General features: G+C 64.0%; 3 protein-coding genes across 4 annotated transcripts; 1 reads left to right on the plus strand and 2 right to left on the minus strand.

Annotated features, from left to right (window-relative positions):
• Window positions 1-1,801: 1,801 nt before the first annotated feature.
• On the minus strand, window positions 1,802-5,669 carry LOC111145475 (lipocalin 8). Its single transcript, XM_022500371.1, is given in 8 exon segments — window positions 1,802-1,940; window positions 2,895-3,015; window positions 3,120-3,209; window positions 3,291-3,389; window positions 3,721-3,797; window positions 4,238-4,394; window positions 5,134-5,369; window positions 5,572-5,669. Coding segments are annotated over 8 exon segments (1,017 nt in total).
• Window positions 5,670-7,704: 2,035 nt separating this feature from the next.
• On the minus strand, window positions 7,705-12,099 carry LOC111146220 (lipocalin 15). Its single transcript, XM_022501672.1, has 7 exons — window positions 11,724-12,099; window positions 11,234-11,373; window positions 11,087-11,157; window positions 10,741-10,851; window positions 9,785-9,886; window positions 9,502-9,568; window positions 7,705-7,761 (listed from the first exon to the last, which is right to left on the minus strand). Exons 1-6 carry the CDS (start codon window positions 11,823-11,825, stop codon window positions 9,534-9,536), a joined length of 561 nt encoding a protein of 186 aa, XP_022357380.1. The 5' UTR covers window positions 11,826-12,099; the 3' UTR covers window positions 7,705-7,761; window positions 9,502-9,533.
• A 3,955-nt stretch (window positions 12,100-16,054) lies between these two features.
• On the plus strand, window positions 16,055-17,870 carry LOC111145525 (transmembrane protein 141). 2 transcript variants are annotated; one of them, XM_022500435.1, is made up of 5 exons: window positions 16,055-16,123; window positions 16,414-16,480; window positions 16,652-16,735; window positions 17,012-17,119; window positions 17,433-17,870. In XM_022500435.1, exons 1-5 carry the CDS (start codon window positions 16,070-16,072, stop codon window positions 17,444-17,446), a joined length of 327 nt encoding a protein of 108 aa, XP_022356143.1. In that variant the 5' UTR covers window positions 16,055-16,069; the 3' UTR covers window positions 17,447-17,870. The 2 variants fall into 2 exon arrangements, with proteins under 2 accessions (XP_022356143.1, XP_022356142.1); XM_022500434.1 differs by lacking the exon at window positions 17,433-17,870 and having other exon boundaries at window positions 16,058-16,123; window positions 17,012-17,269.
• The last annotated feature ends 469 nt before the right edge of the window (window positions 17,871-18,339 follow it).

Consider the following 18,339-nt stretch of genomic DNA (forward strand, 5'->3'; position numbering starts at 1 on the left):
TTTTTTTTTTTTTTTTTTTAAGATTTTATTTATTTATTTGACAGACAGAGATCACAAGTAGGCAGAGGCAGGAGAGAGAGACAGGAAGGGAAGCAGGCTCCCTGCTGAGCAGAGAGCCCGATGTGGGGCTCGATCCCAGGACCCTGGGACCATGACCTGAGCTGAAGGCAGAGGCTTTAACCCACTGAGCCACCCAGACGCCCCTAGCCCCTCCTTCTTGTACTGCCCGTAGGTAGCGACAAACTCTCTGCACTTCGATCTGTGTGAATAGCTTCATTTCCTACAATTCCCAGTCGTCCGGAGGTGACCTCCACGCCTGGCCTTGTCCCCGGCTCCGTTCGCGTCTGCAAACCGGGGAAGCCGCAGACGGCCTCGTCCCTGGGCGTGGTGCCCCCCATCCTGCGTCGGCCTCCCCGAGCCGCGGGGCTGTGTTTCTTTGAGCATATTTTGGCCTCCATTTCTTCAAATATTTTTCCGCCCATTTTCTCTGCTCTCTCTTGCGGGGTGAGTCTACACACCCAGCCTTGCCCGCCCACCCCCAGGCCAGTCTCTCTCCACTCTGCTTCTCGGTGCCAACAGTCTGTGTTGGTTTGTCTGGGTTCCTGGTCCTCCGCAGTCTGCTGAGCCTGTCCAGGAAAGCCGCGGCCCAGTGACCACGAGCATTGCCTGCATTCCGGCCTGGCTCTCCGCACGGTTGCCGGTTCGCCACCCAAGGGCCCTGTCTGTTCCCATGTTCGCGCTCCCCGAGCAAACACTGTCGAATTCTGCCTTCTCCTAACTCGCCAGCTCCTGGAGCCTGACTTCCTTTTGTCCTTGAACTTAGAAAGCCAGTGTGTTCGAACCCTGCCCGTGGGCCGTCCGGGGACCTCCTGCTAGTCTCCTATGCGGCCTCGTTTCCTCGAGTGTCCAGAGGCCTGTGTACTCACGGTGACTTCCTGAGGCTCTGGCTGCCCCTGTCGCCCTCTGAAAGCTGTTGGCTTTTGTTGGGGACGAAACTGCGTCCCCAGAAACGCCACTCTTGAAGCCGCAGTCGCCACGGCAGCTGTGTCTGGAGCTGGGGCCTCTCGGGCAATGACGGGCTGGAGGGAGGTCGTGCAGGTGGTCCGCATCTCCTGGGACTGGCGCCCGTCCAAGTGGTGGGGAGCCCGGTGCGTGGAGCGGAGGCCACATGTGGGCCCCAAGGGAGGCCCCCCAGCTCCGGGCCAGGAAGCCGGGTCTCACCAGAGACCAACCCCGTCAGCACCCTGACCTCGGGCATCCAGCTTCTAGACGTCTGAGAAGCAAACCCTGATGTCCGGGGGCCACACCCGGCCCACAGTGCTGTCACGCCCGCCCAAGCCGATGAGGTTGACTGTCACCTCTCAGGCAGCTCACTGTGTACTCATTGCAAGCTTGGGCCGGACAGATCCGTGGAAGGTCCAAATTGTCCCCAAGCACCCCTAAGCTGTCAGAATGCAGCTTTCAAACATCGCTCCTGTGGGTCTTCGGGGAATTAGGCTCAGGATTCCTGGCAAGTCCCAGGCAGGCCCCACCCTTGGGGCAGGCTTCACGCTTGGCTGCCAGAGTGTCACGGGCGTTTCTCCGTTCTGGGGCAGCCAGTGCCCACCAGTGCCCCAGCACTGCGGCACCTCAGGGACCGCTCACCCCTGAGGCAGCTGCTCCCCAGAAGCTTTGACTGTCCTGGGCTATGCTTAGACCGTGGGGCTGACGCCAGCCCCACACTTCCTTCCATGACCAGGCCACCTCGTCTGCCATCTGGTCTCAGACACAGCTAATGGAAGAAAATGGGGTGATCGGACAGTCAGTGCAGGTCATGGGGTGACACGGCATGACGGAAAAGGCTGGACCAACCATGCACGGCTGGGCGCAAGGAAGCCAGCAGGGGACAGAAGCACAGCCAGGACTGAAGGGCCTTGGCCACTGTGCCCACGGGGATTAACCTTAGGGCAGTGGGGAGCCGTGGAAGAATGTGGTGGAAATGCAGCCAGGAGACCTGACCTACAGTTCTGTTCGGGCCTGGGGCCGCTCAGGCTCTCAGGGAGCAGGACGGCAGCCTGGGAAGCACCGTGGGGCCCACACGCCCAGGAAGCCCGGCCCGCGGGCTCTGAGCAGGGCAGGGCTGGGCATGACCGCCGGCAGGAAGGAGGGAGACGGCCTGTCATCCCGCACCGAGCTGTGTGGTCCCCGGGCCCCACAGGGAAAGAAACAGGGAACAGACCAGAAGCCAGCCCGGCCCGTGGCCTCCCCCCAGCTCAGCCCTCCCGGGACAAAGACCCAGCCAGGGGTGGGATATGAACGGCTCCCGTTCCCAGAGGTGGTCACGGCGCCCACAGACCACCAGACAGCTGGGTTTGCTGTCACTTCCTGGGCAGCCCCGCCCATCCCCCCACAGCCCTGCTCCCCCAAGAAAGACGCTCGGGGCAGCGGGTTGGGTAGTGCGCTTTATTCAGAGCAAGGGCCAGCAGTCCCCTGGGGCCAGGACAGGCCTGGCCCAGGGCTCCTCTAGATCAGCTCCTGAGACACAGAAGGGCAGGGCCTCAGGGCACGGCCTGGCCTCCAAACGCCCCTCGGGGCAGTGGTTAGGGCTGGGGGGTGGGGGAGCCCGTGTCCTAGCTGCGTGACCGCGAGCCAAAGCCGCCCTGGGCCTCAGTTTCTCTACCTGCAAAGGCAGGGTCACCGTCCCCACCTCTCGGGGCTGTGCTGAGACAGAGGGGATTGGGGGGCCTGGCACCGGGTGGGACATGGGGAACCCAAGATGGTGCCCACAGGGCCTGTGTCCCCCCACCCACCCCCCGGGCGGGATGAGAGTGCCTGGCCTCCTCCCCTCCCTCTCCCAGCCCTGCCCGCGAGCCCCCAGCCTCGCGGGTGCCCCTCTGGCAGCCCGGCGTCCCCACCCTGGAGGCCCAGGATCCAGAGTGATTTGGGGCCCCTGTCGGGATGGGAAACCCAGCTTGGCGGGGGGCCCAGCGCAGCCCGGGGCGAGGCTCACCTCCTTCAGGAGCTCGGCGCATCTCCCTGCAGGACGGGGCGGCGTGAGGTGCGGCAGAACGGGCCCCTCGGACCCCCACCCGCCCTCAAGGTCCCCAGCCTAGCACCCACCCAGAAGGCCTGGGGCTCGCCGTGCCGGGCCACCAGGTGGAGCCCCATGTGTGCAGTCAAGTCCCGGAACCGCCGGAAGCCTGGTCCCCATTCGTCCTCCGGGCGCCGAGCTGCGGGGACACGGGGGCGCTGGGCTGGGCCGTCCCCAGGGGGCAGCAGCGGGCCCAGCCCCGACCCTGGCATGCGCTTACTGAAGCACTTGAGCACGTGGTAGTCCTTGCCTTGTCAGCGGGGGGACAGCCGCAAAATGGCAAACTGCTCGTGGTCCGCGTCTGTCATGTGGATCTCCCATGGCCTGGGAGCAAGAGGCCCAGGAGAGACCACAGGCATGCCGACGGTTACCTCGCAACCTGGCAGACCTCGGAGGCCGGGTGCAGGGTCTGACTCCATCCTCTCCACACCCAGGGCCCGGACCCTCCCATCATGCTGGGCAAGGCATCGGGGGGGACAAGTAGAACAGCCCTTGAAGGATGACCCACTTGGTGGTTAGAGAAGGGGAGCACCTGGGGCTTGAGGAGGAGTGCAGGGAACAGCATGGGGAACAGCACAGGAAAAATAGCAAGGCAAGTGTAGCTGGTATGCAGGGCCAGGGGTCTGTAACTGTAGCGACCGGACAAGGGTTCTTACCAGGAAAAACAAATGTCCCTGAAGCGTCTATTTCTGAGCCCACTATTTTTTCTGTCTCACAAGTTCCTGAGCTGAAAGACGGCAGGGTGCTCATCAGGAAAATACCAGCCTGCATTCTCTCTGCAGGGCACATCCCAGGCATGTGGGGGCGGAGGGGCCCGGTGGTGTGTCTGTACCCGGGAGAGCTCGGGCCAGGGCGAGGCTGGGGGAGGTGAAGAGCGGGGGCCCCAGAGAGCTCCAAGGCTGCTTTTGTGTCTTACAGCCTAATGGGGCCTTATCAAAACACTACGCTTCTTTTCGGGAGAATTGAATGTCTAGGTCTACATGTAACAGCTCCAGGATCCTGGGGGTTCTGGTGCTGGGGATGGGGGTCAAGGTCTGGGGTTTTGGACACAGTGGGGCTGACCCTGTCCAGACCCCACAGCCGCAGCTGATGGAGCTGCCCCCGCCAGGCCCTCGGTCGCACCTGCCTATTCCTACTGGAGCCCCCAGGGGCCCCAGGACCCCTCACCTGTTATACGCAACCTTCACAGTCAGCTCACGTCCACTCAAGATCAGGAACAAGGCTTCCAGCCTCTTTGGGGTCTTTAGTGCCAGGTTTTGGCTGGAGGCCACCCCAACTTCCCACCAGAATCCTGCGATCTGGAGAGAGAAGCCGGAGCCCTGTCCTCGGTGGCAGACCCTCCGGGGCCCCGGAGCAGGGCGCCGGTGGTCCCTGAAAGGTCAGCATGTCTTCATGGCAAAATAGCAGTCACCATCCTTCCGAAGAGTCCCTTCAGCCCATCAGACAGCAGGGCGCCTTCCGTGGGGCCAGGACGCCAGGGGCAGCAGTGGTTGGAGCCCAAGAGAGGGGAGGCGGCAGCCAGCAGCCCTTGGCACCCACGGGAGGGTACAACTTCTCTGGGAGCTGGGGTGGGGGGCTCCTGCCTTCAGAAATGCACCCCAGCCCAGAACTTCCGTCTGAACCCAGAAACTGATTGTTTTGTGAGAGGGAAGTATACACGTCCCCAACGCCTGTCCTCTCTGAGCCCTTCTGAAGCGCTGCCGGCTCGGCTGCCCACACAGACCAGTGAGGAAGGAACTCGGCAAAGCCCCTGCGAGCTCCCCGCGCTGGGAAAGCGTCCTCTGGTCGTACACGGTGCGGCCCCGTGAGACCTGGTACAGCAGGGCCGCTCCCAGGCACCTGGCCTGTTCCCACCGGAGCTCCCAGGGGACGGACCCCACCGATCCAGGAGCAGGAAGGGTCCACGCTGAGCCCCAGGTGGACCAGCCGGCTGCCCACGGAGAAGCTCAGGGAGGGCTCTGGCCCTGTCGGTCCCGGGTGTTTGCTCACAGCCCCTCTCAAGGACAGGGGTGACCAGCCAGGCTAGGCTCAGACCCTCAGCCACCTGCTCTGTCCGGGCTGACCTGGGGAGGGGTGGTCCTGGGGCCCCTGATGAGGCTGCTCTGGCGTCGGCTGGGGGGCAGGGGGGCTGGACACTCAGGCCCCTCCCTGCCCCAACCTCCCCACGTAAGACAGAAAGGCCACCTTCTGCAGGTCCAGGTCCTGGGAGGCTGTGTGCACCTGCACCATGACAATGCCCAGGACGACAGTGAGGAGCCCAGGCTCCATCGCAGCTCGCGGTGCCTCTGCTCCCCGGAACCTGGGTTTTTAGTGGGGGAGCGTTGCGCAAGAGCCTGAGGTGGTCATCAGCACAGGTGGCCAAGACCCCTCCGGGAAGTGGCCCCCGGGACACCCACAGCCACCGGGGTGGGGTCAGCCCACACGAATGCCAGCTTCCTGGCCTGGGACGAATGTGGGCATGGCAGGGGGGCCACCTGAGCAGAGGGGGACGAGGCCCCCACCATGGGACAGCTGGGACCACAGCTCCAAGCCCGTAGGGGCCGACAGACGGGTGCCGCGCCCAGACCCACGGGCTCGGAGCATCTTCCTCGCCTGGCATGTGGCGGCTTCCGAGCTCTTCCTGATCAGCCTTGGGGCAAGAGAGGCTCCGAGGGCCTGGTACAGCTCCCTGAGCTGAGGGGGAGTGAAGGAGGGGTCTCGTCTCCCTGTGGAGGTCCCTGTGGGGAGGGGAAGCTTGGGAGCAGCGTGGGAGAGGCACAGAGGTCCCTGGGCGGCGGAGGTGGACGGCCACGTCTCAGGGATCTCGGCACACGCTGGGAAGCTGCCTTCCTGGGGCCCGTGTCCTCGTCCACCCTGACAGGACACAGTCCCATCCCCAGGCCAGGCCCTGTGCCTGTCCTCGCCTGGATCAGTCAGGCCCACACACAGCTGGGCACGACCCACCGCCCAGAAGGCTGGCCTGAGAGCGGCCCCGTCCTGCTGGCCCCCGACCTGAGGAGCAGAGCCAGGACATGAGCCAGGGCAGTGGGAGGCCAGAGCCGGCTCTTCCCCAGCTGGGCCCCCCCCCCAACAGTATCGCTGGGTCCCCCCACCAACAGTACGGCTGCCCCACCCCCCAACAACAGCACGGCTGGGCCCCCCTCAACAGTAGATTTTGTCCCAGATTAAGAGCCTGGCAAGAGGAGCCCATCTCAGGGACAGGGGCCCTGGCCCAACCAGCTGTGTGGCTCAGGGCAAGCTGTGTGCCTTGGTTTCCCAGCTGTAATGGCCACAAAGCAGGGGGACGGGTGCCACGTGGCCAGGAGGGGTCCGAGGTGCCCAGGCAACTCCTGCCAGGACCAGCATCCGTGGTTCTAGACCAGTAAGAGGCAAGCTTCCCAGCTTCAGGGCCAGAAAAGTACACCCTGGAAGGGCTCCAGGCTTGGACCAGTACGGGACAGCTCCCACCCCACAGGGAGACAGGCCGCCTCGGATCCTGGACGCTGCACTGTCCTTCCACCAAGGCTGTCAGCTTAGGGTCTGCCAGGTGTGGGAACGTCCAGGCAGGACAGGGAAGCCCAGAGCTGGCCAGCCCGCCGGAGACAGAGGGACCCACCACACCACGGACCAGCAAGGGCCTCCCAAGGAGGCTGATCTGGGACTAGCTAATCTGAGCCCCAAACTGGCCCAGCCCGGGCTGATGAGAAAGGGTCCCCCCACCCCCAGTGCTTGGCCAGGCAACAGAGGGAGGACAGGAAGCGTGGGGGACGCTGTCTCTGGGTGACCAGGAGCAGGATGAAGACAGATGCCCTTCATCTGATCCGGCCAACTGCCTCCGGCTCCAGACCTGGAAAGGCTGCAGGGCACCTATGAGCAATGAGGCAGGACCCCCACTACCTTCCTGTCGCCTCACCTGGCCCTTTAAAGTGTGTGCACTGGACGGAACCTGGACGTGCTGAGCTCCTTTCAGGAGAACGGCGGTGGCCAGGGGCCCCTAGGGAGGGCTCTCTCCCCCAACATCTCACGGAGTGTCCTCATGCAGCCCAGGCCCTGGAGCCTGACCACTGGGCCTCAGCCTCAGCCTGGCCCCTCGCTGGGCAAGTCACCAACTTCTCTATGCCTCAGTTTCCTGAGTAAGGAATGCAGCGAGCTCACTGTGTGTGTCCAGGGGTCCACTGTGGAGCATATGACATAGCCAAGGTCAAGGTCAGCCCAGTAGCAGGAGGGAACACCCCTGGTGAGTCCTGCTTCGAGGCCCCCATGCTGCTGTGCCCCCAGCTCCTGCGGCCAGGGGGCTGCATGTGCCCAGTGGAGCCCCACAGCGAGGTGGTCTTCACGGGCACCCTGGCTCCCTGAAGGTGCCGTGAGCCCATGAGGACAGGACAGTGGCATCAGACACCGCCTACGGGGACAGCCCCTCGTGGGTGCCAGGCTGGGCTGGAGTTCCTGTCCCCTCGAGCCAGGAGGTGCCCAGTGGTCAGTGCCTCCCGCGTGCCCAATTCCCTGCCTCAGTTTCCCTAGGAGTCCTGGATTAAGACAGGGCTCACCGTGCCCTCCCCAAGGGCCCCTGCAAAGAGGGGAGGAGCCTCTAGACTGCAGAATATGTTTATTGAGGGGAAGAGGGAGGCCCAGGGTTGGGGAGGAGGGGGTGACCCAGGAGGACGGTGGGTCCGGACAACTCGGGACGACAAGGTCTGCTGCTCCAGCTGGCCCTGCACAGACAGGAAAGGCACGGTCACTCCAGGCACCCATTCAACAAACACTCCTCGGAGCCTCTCGCTGCCCCCATCCACGGCACACGTCGCCTGCAAGGCCAGAGCTAATTCTACCATTGAAACTTCCACAACTGTGGAAGCCCACCATGGTGGCCCCAGAGGCCAGCAGCATACCGTAGCTTCCCGCAGTCCCAGGGACCCCAACACATTTTCCAGCACCTTGCTTGCTCGCTGGCCGGCATGGCAAGAAAGCCCCACAAGGGCCACTGAACCACAACAAATCCCCCAGATTCAGCCCCTGAGAGGGGGTCCACATGGGACGCTTTACCCTGGAAGTTGGGGTGAGGCCCACAGCAGGACGCTGGGGCTCCTACTCTCCGAAGGTAGAACCTCCCAGAGGCTGATCTGGCATATCCCTCCCCCTCTCCTCCCACCGAAGACAAGCACCTGTGGGGTGCGGTGGGACCAGGGGTCGGCAGCATCTTCTAGACACACGAGAAGTTAAAACAGCCCAATGCCCCCTGGGTGAATAGCCAGCCGGGCCAGGGAGAGCAGGATGCCAGGGTCAATGGCGGGGGGAAGCTGGGGGGGATGGCGGGGGGGATGCCGGGTGGGGTGCTGAGGGAGATGGCAGGGGGAGATGCCGAGGGAGATGTTGGGGGATGGCAGGGGGATGCAGGGGGAGAAGATGGGGGAGTGCCGGGAGGGGTGGGGGGGGGGGTGCTGGGAGGGATGCCAGGATGGATGCCAGGGGGTGGATGCCGGGAGGGATGGTGGGACGCCCCCTTCAGAATGAGGAAGGAGTCCCACCACACAAACACAGGCCTGCCAGGAAGGACCACAGGGCTGCCTCTGACACTTCTGTTATTTATGGTCTCATGTGGGTTCCCAAACTATTCATTGTGAAGTTGGTAAGGGGCTGGACAGTTTCTTAGCATCCACTTGGGGAGAGGGTGTCCCCAAGAGTCCACCTACTTCCATGTCCCAATAACCCTATAACGGCAGTGCTATGCAAGGTGGCGGTTCCCGTCTCATGGGGCCCTCTGGGGGAGACCAGGTTCCTAGACAATTCCAAGGCCTAGTACCCCAGGAAGGTAGCCAGAGGCTGCGGGACACACAGCACACTGGATTGATAGCATCTCCCGGACTCACGTCCACCTGGGGCCTCAGAGCAGGACCTTCCCTGGAGACAGGGTCTTTGCAGACGTGATCAGTTAAGGACGGAGACGAGGCTGTCGTGGACTTAGGGCGGGCCCGGCCCCCGTGACCGATGTCCTCGTCAGAAGAGGGACATTTAAACACAGACACACAGAGGGAGGACAGCCGTGTGACCGTCGAGGCAGAGACAGCAGGGATGGGGCTACAAGCCAAGGGAGGCCGAGGCCTGCCAGCACCAGCAGGAGCTGGGAGAGGCCAAGATTCGGCCCTGAGCCTCCAGAAGGAACCAGCCGGGCCCACTCCTTGACTTTGGGCTCTGGCCTCCAGAACGGTGGCGAGAACAAACTCGTGTCATATGTGGTAATTTGTTAAGGCAGCCCTAGGAAATCAGAGGAGGCTTCCTGGAAGAGGTAGCATTTAAGCTGAGGCCTGAATCGTGGAAGTGGCCGGCCGGGCAGCTGGGTGGGGGCTGGGGGAGTGGGATCCACACGTGCAGAGCAGCAGACAGAGCGGCGGCCCAGGGCTGCCCACGCAGGCCCTGGAGAACAGGATGGAGAGGCCGCCCTGCCTCTATCCTACCTGCAAAGGGCCGAGGTGGGCCTCCACAGGTGTCAGGGAGCTTCCTTGTCCCCAGAGGAGCACGTATCTGCGGGGAGGAAGACAAGGAGGCTGAGCCGGCCGGACTGCCCACAGCTTCCTTCCCCGGGCCCCCAAACAGCCCAACCCCCGAAAGCCTCTCCCTCCCAGCTGCCCATAACCTCCTCCTCGTGTGTGCGGGCGGAAGGAGGGGCTGCGGGCCCGCCTTACGAGGGACACCACCTGGTCTGGCTCACTGCCAGGGGTCGGTAAGGGGCCTGCGCACCTGACTTGGGCACCATGACCATCATGTCATCCTCGAGCCCCACCGTGGGGTAGAAGTCCCGGAAGGTCTTCACAGCTTGGGGACTTGCTTCCTGGGTCCGGCCTGAGGCAGAGCAGGGCCCCAGTGAGCCCTGTGTCCCACAGAGGTTGGGGGGTGGGTGGAGGTCTCCTGGGGCTCACAGAGAGGTAAGGGGAAAGGGGCAGAGGTCTCTGGGGCTCACAGAGGTGAGAGGGGAAGGGGGGAGGTCTCTGGGGCTCACAGAGGTGAGGGGAGGGGAGGAGGTCTCCTGGGCTCACAGAGGTGAGGGGAGGGGGTGGAGGTCTCTGGGGCTCACAGAGGTGAGGGGAGGGGAGGGGGTGGAGGTCTCCTGGCCTCAGCGCTCTTCCTTGAGAGTTGACAGCAGGTCCATCACCTAAGACTGAGCAGGTTGTGCACTGCTCAAAAGTGCCTGCCTGGCTGGGGAATCAGGGGACTGAAGCCGCCCTTGTCCTTTCCTAATCCACACAGGGTGTCTGGGAGACTGACAAGGGCCTGGGTCTTCCCCAGGGCCATGTCCCCCTGGGCCCCACACCCCTCAGGCCCCCAAAAACCTGTCTCTAGCCCTCACCCCAACCTCTGCACCTCGGGGAGCCCCTGGCCCACTTTGCCAAGGCCCTCAGAAATTACAGCAAAACAGAACCTCAGCCCTCACCTCGGCTCTCAGGCAGCGGGGCCAGAGGGTGGGAGGGCCCCCAGAGGCCCCTTGTGCCGACTCCTCCCCTCTCCGAAGAGCTGCGGGGTCCCGCCACCACCCCCTTCTTGGCTCCGGGTTGGGGTGATGGGGGAGGGGAGGCAGGGCCTGAGGGGCCGGGCCGAGGGGAGACAGGGCGGGGGGGCAGCCCCAGGTGGGGAGGAGAGGGCCAGGTGGGCAGCAGCCAGCGGGGCCAAGGAGGGAGGGCGGGTGGCAGGGTCCTCACTGTAGAGCTGCACCATGGTGCTGAGGGCTCCCTCCAGTTCCTTGTAGATGTAGACCACGGCGAACGAGCTGTAGTCTGTGTCCGCAATGCGCACGTCCAGGTAGCCCAGGGCTGCAGAGGGAGGGGCCAGCCAGCCGTGGGGGAGGGCCCGGGGCCCAAGCACGGACCCCCACCCATGCCGGCCTCTGCTTTGGGGCTCAAGGAAAGGGCAGAAGGTGGAGGGAAGGAGGGGTGGGGCAGGAGATGGTGAGGGGCTGGGGGATGGCCCCAGGTAGAAGGACCGTCCATGTCACCCCATGGAGACGCTTTGTCAGGCGTCCCTGAGGGCAGGTGGGGCAGGACCTACCTGGAACTCTGAAGTGGCCCTCGGAGCCCGCCCTCAGGTACTCGGTGTCCAGCAGGTGACAGCCGTCAGCCCTGGGGGGGCACAGCCCGGGGCTCACTCTCAGCTGCTGGCCCGCCCCGCCCCCACCGCCAGCCCCACCACACTCACCGAGGGAACTGCATGTGGACACTGAGGTTGCCACCCGCCATGGCCTCGATGGTCCTAGTGGACATCAGCAGGTGGTCCTTCTTGCCCAGGAAGACCTTGCAGTCGGAGACCACGGAGACCACGTACCAGAGGCCTGAGAACTGCAAAGCAGCTCAGTGGCTGGCTTTGCCCTGGGACCAGGGCCACAAAGCACACGGCCACACAGGCTCGTCTGGAACCACGCAGCTGGGGGTCTCCGTGCCCATCTCCCCGTCCTGCTACCTACCTGGACAGGTCGCATGACCTTTGTTCCCCCAACTGTGAAATGGGTCAGTAATTACCCCCACACTGTTGTTCCAGGATTAAATGGAGAGAAGGTCCAAGGGTTGGCCGGTTCAAGGCCCAGAGCAGGTACACCGTAGGCGCCACCCTGTTATCCCATGGTGCCATCACTTCCCATGGGGCTCGGCCCCCATGCCCACCCGTGCCACAGCACAGGGGCCTTTGTTACCTTCTTGGCATCAAAATCGGGCTGCAGCAGAACCTCGGCCCCAGCCACGGACACCCAGAGGAGCGGCAGGACCTGGCCCAGCAGGATGCACTTCGAGGCCATGCCTGCCGCCCAGCTCCCAGCACAGGAATCCCAGCCCCAGGAGGCCAGGCTTTATAGCCCAGCCCACCAGTGGGCTTAGCCGAGGGGCCGTGGGGCAGCAGAAGCACTTGGCTCTGGAAATTCAGCCCCATTGTCCATTGTCCTGCACAATCACCCAAGGTCCCCCGCCAGCCCCAGGGGTCATTTCCTGGAGGGCTCCAGAGAGGCGGACTCTCACCTCTCACCTCTCCCGATCCACACCAGCCAGCCAGTCGCTGAGGACCAAGCAGAGACCTCATCCTGGCCTCCGTCCACCTCTAGACTGGCTGGGGCCCGGGCACATGGGGGTGCTCTAGCTCACAGGCCTACTCAGGGTCTGGGTCCCCAAAGTCCTCACTTGTTCATACCCCGCCCCCACACCGCACACAAGAGTGGAGTCACCATGGGTCAGCCCAGCTATGACGGAGGGGACATCAGAGGCCTGGGTGACCCCTCACTCTAGGCCCCACTGCCACGCACCGGGTCTCCAGCGGGCCGGTCTAGAGGGCGGAGCTGAGCCCCGCTTAGGGTGGATTATGGCGTCACAAGTGTCTTATCAAAGGTTGCATAAGCACGCGGGCACGAGTGTCGCCAGGGCGGCACCGAGGGCTGGTGGGGGCTCACTGGCCAGGCCTCCCACGTGACCTCTCCTGTGCAGGCAGACAGCGTCCTCCACAGGAGGACCACCTGCTGGCCTTGGGGCACACGACCCAGATACCTCTGATCGGGGGCGGGCGGCCGAAGCAAGGCCAGCGCTGCCAAGGGCTCCGGCGTGGAGGGGCCTACAGGGCCCGAGAGAGAGCCTCACCCCCAGCAGGGAGGCAGGCGAGGAGCGGGGGCTTCTGAGGGCCGCCCGCTCTGGGTTTCAGGGGATCCCAGCTCGCCAGGTCCCATATTTACAGAACATGCATCTGATAAAGGACTTAAATCCTGAATCTATGAAGAACTCTACAGATGCAATGATAAGAAAAACAAGCAATTCAACTTAAAAAAAAAAAAAAAGAACAGGCAAAGATTTGAAAAGCCACTTCACCAAAGAAGACGTCCAGGTGGAAAACAAACATGGGAAAACGCGTCCGTGAGTCAAGGGACGGGCAAGGCGAGGCCGCTCTGAGACACGCCACAGCTCTAGGGCTGCCGGTCGCCATCCCCAAGTCCGGCCCGCTGGCCCCGTGGCATTTCCAGCACCGGCCCGGAGCTGGCCGCTCCCTGGGCAGCTTGTGGCTTCTGCCTCCTCCCTGCAGCCCTCTTCAAACCCCAGTCTACACCCCACCCCACCCCGTCTCTTTCCTCCAGTCTGTGAGCTTAATCTGCATTTTCTTCTGTGTTTATGCATTGTCTCTGCACTGCCACTCTAAATTCCGGGACAGCAGGCACTACCAGTGGCCTGACGGCTTCGGACTCCTCAGCTCCGGGTGCAGAAGGTGCTCGGTTCATAGCTGTGGATAAATGAGGGAGGAAAGTCGCTTCGGCCTGCAGGTCCACTAGAGCCTGGGGCCTCTCTGCCATGCCACCACGTCTGCAGCCCGTGGCAGGGGTTTGCGTGCTGGCACCGCCTGCCTTGTCCACAGCCGCAGGGTAAACTCCACCTGGAGCCTCGTCTGGCTTCCCTGCCTCACCGCTTCCCAGTGTCACGCTGTGAAGACCAAGGGGCACAGGTGTGGGGGGCTGCCACCTTGCCCATCAGCTCCCCTGGCCGGCCCAGGGGTCTGAGCCTCCAGGAGGAGGGCTAGGATGCAGGGGCTGGTTGGCTCGACTCAACACTTCTTCCCCTGGAGGTTCTCGTTCTGTTCCTGTTCACCAGACCGCTGAGGCTGCCCCTGTACCCACTCTCTTGGTTCTCCAGCATCCTGCTAATCCAGGAGCCCCAGTGTCCTTCCAGTAAACTCTCACTGGTTATAGTTGGTCAGGGCTGCGGACCATCTCTCCGCCAGGCCCAGCCCAGTCAGGTTCCTGCCCCCCGGTGCTTCCTAACCCTGGGCCCCGTCCTCGGGGAGGAGAAAGAATCTCAGGTGCTCCGAGCCTCCACCTGCTGACCATGGAGGCAGCCCAAGCTGCATGGACAATGTCAAGGGCCCCCTGGACCCCTGCACAGTTGGGCTCCACCCCAGGGGGCCCCAGCAGGAGGTGGGAAGGGAATCAAGGTTACTTTGTGCTAGCCAGATCCCCCTACAGTCCCCAGGGGTCTCACCTACACAGTTACCCCTCTACATGCTGGAACAGGTCCCCCACCCACCCAACCTGGGGTGATCCACTCTGCTGCTCTGAGCTCTAGGTTCCTGCCGTGGCCCTCGGGGTCTCCCATGTCCCACTCACATCTGGGTAGTTGCTTTGCAAACACACTGTCCACTTTCCCCTAATTTGCACGTGCCCTCTGGGTTCCTCCAGGGAACGGGCCAGGGCTGGGCACCCCTGCAGTGACTTCATGAAGGGCTCCTGCCCCTCAGGCAGCATCAGCACCCTGATCACCCGCTGCAGGCCACTGCACCCCAGCCTGGCTTCAGTGTGTAGGCCAGTCGGGTGTGGGCTCCTGGGGTGGCATGTCCTGCGCCTGAGGGCAGGCCCCAGAGCTCTCAGTCACGTGGGCACTTACAGGGCAGGGGTGGTGGCCTCAGCCGCCAAGGACCACACTTCCTGCCTCCAGTCAGCCTCTGGATGAGCGGCAGCTGCCCTGGTACAGGCTTCAGGCTTCCTCCGGTCTGCTGGGCCTCCAAGTTTCGTTGGAGCAGCCACAAGAATGGGACTGAGAAGAGGAAGGAGAGAGGAGGGAGAGTGGGACAGGGGAGGAGACAGGAGGAGTGGAGGGAGGGGAAGGACAAGGAAGGGGGAAGGAAGAGGGGAAGGGGAGAGAGATGAAGAGTGAGGGAGGGGAGCAGGGGCAGGAGGGGAAAGGGGGGGTGGGGAGACCCCTGTCCGGGTAAGAGGGGCCGGCTCAGATGCATCAGCTTGCGCACACGCACCCCTCCAGGTGTGGGCAGGGGGGAGGCAGGTGGTGGGAAGGGCAGAAGCAGCTCATCCTGGCAAACGGAGTGTGGACAGCACAGGATGGCCTCCTTGTGCTGCCAGGGGAGGCGGAAGGGTATCAGCCTGTAGCCCACTCTCCCCTGTTGTGTGCAGACCTGAATCTAGGGCTCTGGGGCTCAGGACAAGGCGACCATCCCCCAAGCTTGCCCTGGCTCTCCTGGCCTTCTGGGCAGCCAGACCACGCGGCGTCCACGGCGGGGAGAACCGTCAGCCCCAGGCCCCACCGGGGAAAGATGTGCACTGTCTCCCCTACAAGAAACTGACCTCCGGCCCTCACCACCCGGAGGGCTTGCTTCTCTCCAGCAGGCCTGGGTTCAGAGCAACCCCTCCCACTCCTTCTCCATAAAGTACTTCCTCGCGGTCATTGGTTGGCCTCATCCGTGGTTTTGTTGTGGCTCCCATGTCCCAAATTGCAAGTCTCTGCTGCTCCCCAGTAAACTCCTAGTTGCTGGTAAAATAACTTGTTTTTCAGGTCAGTGCTACCATCTAGTGCAGAGCCAGAGCCGGGGGGCAGGCGGGCGGCGGTGGGCGGGGGTGTCTGGCCCACCCAGAATGCCCAGCCTTGGCCGCTGGACAGAGGCTGCCCCCCAGTCAGGGGGCCTCATCCTCAGGCCCGGAGGTAGCTGGCCTCTCCCCTGTGGCTGGGGCATACAGGGGAGCTGGACCCTCCCATAGGCCACGCGACCCCCAAGCCATGTCCATTCCCAAGCCCACGCGCCACCTAGGACTTCAATGTTCTGACCGGCGACCTAAACTGACGCCCACTCTCCCCCAGGAGACCTGGCCAGGCCCCAGTCTCATTCCCCCTCTACTTCAAAGACCACCTGAGTCCACACCCCAGACTCTCTGCCATCACTCAGACCCTCGGCCTTCCCCGCCTTCTCTCAGGCCCCCCAGCCCCACCCCTCCTGCGAGCTCGTCCCAGCCCCTTCGCCTGTCCCGCTCAGGCTCCGCCCCGTTCGCCCCCGCCCCTCCGCCCCCGCCCGCGCGTCCTGCAAGGCTCCGCCCCCTCTTCGCTCCACCTCCCCCAGCGCGCGGCCCGCGTAGGCTCCGCCCCTGTTCGCACCCGCCCCTCCGCCTGTCTCACGCGGGTCCCGCCCCCGCCCCCATGCACGTCCCTCACAGGCTCCGCCCCTGCTCGCCCCGCCCCCCCGCACGTCGTGCGCAGGCTCCGCCCGTCCGCTACGGGTGACCTGCCTGCCATGGTGAACCTGGGCCTGTCCCGGGTGGACGACGCCGTGGCCGCCAAGCACCCGGTGAGAACGCCGGCCTGGCACGCGGGCCCCGGACCTCAGAAGCTGACTTGAGCGGGGCGGGTGGGGGCTCGGTGGGGGGCTACCCTCCTCAGGGAAGAGAGACAAGGGGGGAGGACGCTCCCGTTGTGGGGATCGGGGCAGCCTGGGTGGACATGGAGGCAGGTGTGGGCAAGCCCCCAGGCCCTCACGGCGAGTGGTCCCGCTCCTCGCGGCCCGAGTGTGCCCGACGGCGGGACGGAGGGCCTGTGAAAGACGGGGGGACTGAGCCCGCACCCCCTCCGCCACCGCAGGGGCTGGGGGAGTACGCCGCGTGCCAGTCGAAGGCCTTCGTGAAGGGCATTTTCAGCTTTGTCGCAGGTAGGCTGGGTCCAGACGTCCTGGGGTCCGGACAGACCTCACCTTCCCGTCTCACCCGAGTGCCCAGCAGGTGCCGTCCGGTCCCCAGTCCTCGGAGGCTGGGAGCCTGACCGCTGCTGTGGGCGCCCAGGCGGTGGACAGGCTGGCCGATGGGGACCTTGGCTCTGGCAGGCACCGGCGCCGCCTTCGGCCTGCAGATGTTCATCCGGAGGAAGTTCCCGTACCCCTTCCAGTGGCACGTACTCGTGGCCGTGGGTGGGTACCCCAGGGGCTGTGCCTCCCGCTCTGACACGCACCCGAGTCGCCAGAGGTGATGCTGGCTTTCCGGCGGGGGGGGGTCCCCACTGGGGTGGGGAGGCCGTGGTCCCGCGCATCCCCACCTCCTGGGAGGGGGTCCCAGTTCTCGGTGCGAGTCCTGCCAAGCCCACCAGACCCTCTGCCCGGAAGAAGCCTGGGCCCAGGTCCCCTTTCCCTGAGAAGTGCAGAGGCCCAGGCCCACAGCCCAACTGGCCTGTGGCCCCTGCTCCCCAGTTACAGGCTCGGTGGCCAGCTACTGGGTGACCCGAGTGGAGTCGCACAGATGCAGCAACCTCTGGCTCTTCCTGGAGACGGGGCAGCTCCCCGAAGACAGGGGCGCAGGTGAGAGGCCAGAGGGTAGTGGAAAGCAGGACCTGAGGCTCTGGGGCCAGAGGTTTTGGCAGGCAAACCCGCGGCCCAAGGTATAGACTGGACAGGGCCTCTCCCCTCTGGCCTGTCCATCCTGGAGGGGCAGGAGTGGGTGGCACGCAACAGCCAGACCTTCCTGAGCCCCTTGGGCAGGAGGGGAGTGCAGAGTCAGGAGTGTGGACACCCCAAGAAGAGGTCAGCACCCCAAGCTGCTGACGTCAGGCCTGTGTCCATCTGGTGAGCGGCTTAGGCTGTGGTTCCAGCTGTCTCCCTTTGCCTCCTACAGATCGGCACAGCTAGGAGAGCTCCAGCTGGGGCGCAGAAGACTTGGGGCCGAAGACTTCTAGAACATAGCCCTCAGGGCCTCGTCACCTCAGGCTTGCCCTGCCCCCTTACACAGGCCCTCCTCACACCCTAAGGTGACCCAGCGGTGTCCCCTGCGGACATTCATGGGAGGTCTGCCAACCCTGTGCAAACCTTTGCTACTGCCCAGGTCACACCAGAGGGGCTGTCCCTGCAGTGGTTGGCCTCCCAGAGGGCAGTGAGAAACATGGTGGACGCTGAGAGCTGGAGAGCATCAGAGAGGCCCTGGGCACTTGGTGGAAGGGACTTCTGCAGGCCCTGGTGCTCTGACACTCCCTGTCCGGCCCTGGCGTCCCCCACAGTCCGAGGGGACAGCTGCTGCGGGGGCTTGCTGCACAAATAAATGCTTTGCCTTTTCCCAGCTGAGTTCTAAAACCATCGGGAAGGGGCGCCTGGGTGGCTCAGTGGGTTAAGCCTCTGCCTTCAGCTCAGGTCATGATCCCAGGGTCCTGGGATTGAGCCCCGCATCCGGTTCTCTGCTCGGCAGGGAGCCTGCTTCCCTTCTCTCTCTCTGCCTGCCTCTGGGCTTACTTGTGATCTCTGTCTGTCAAATAAATAAATAAAATCTTTAAAAAAATAAAAAAAATGCAACCATTGGGAAGCACGTCAAAGCAGTAAGAAAATAGGAGACAGATGTCCCCTCGGGGCCATACACTGACACCGGAGGGCAGTTCCCAGCACAGCCCCAGGACCCAACGGTTCCGCAGGCCTTCCCACGCGGGGTCTGCTTGCACACATCTAGCCATGAAGGAGCAAAGCAGGGGTGTGCGGCCGGGTAGCGCCTGGCCCCCGGGACTCAAGGCACAGGAAGTGGCCATGCCTATCCACCT

The sequence above is a fragment of the Enhydra lutris genome, unplaced genomic scaffold, assembly GCF_002288905.1.
Source record: "Enhydra lutris kenyoni isolate GAN:26980312 unplaced genomic scaffold, ASM228890v2 scaffoldscaffold13, whole genome shotgun sequence".
NCBI classification, from domain to species: Eukaryota; Metazoa; Chordata; class Mammalia; order Carnivora; family Mustelidae; genus Enhydra; species Enhydra lutris.

Bases quoted from the DNA above. Each gene is read 5' to 3' on its own strand.
- LOC111146220 (XM_022501672.1), bottom strand. From the start codon at position 11,825: ATGGCCTCGAAGTGCATCCTGCTGGGCCAGGTCCTGCCGCTCCTCTGG. The intron at 11,374-11,723 runs GTAACAAAGGCC...GCTGCTTTGCAG, and splicing joins CCGATTTTGATGCCAAGAAG to TTCTCAGGCCTCTGGTACGT. The intron at 10,852-11,086 runs GTAGGTCCTGCC...CTCCCTCTGCAG, and splicing joins GGGCCACTTCAGAGTTCCAG to CCCTGGGCTACCTGGACGTG.
- LOC111145525 (XM_022500434.1), top strand. From the start codon at position 16,070: ATGGTGAACCTGGGCCTGTCCCGGGTGGACGACGCCGTGGCCGCCAAG. The intron at 16,124-16,413 runs GTGAGAACGCCG...CCGCCACCGCAG, and splicing joins CCGTGGCCGCCAAGCACCCG to GGGCTGGGGGAGTACGCCGC. The intron at 16,481-16,651 runs GTAGGCTGGGTC...TGGCTCTGGCAG, and splicing joins CATTTTCAGCTTTGTCGCAG to GCACCGGCGCCGCCTTCGGC.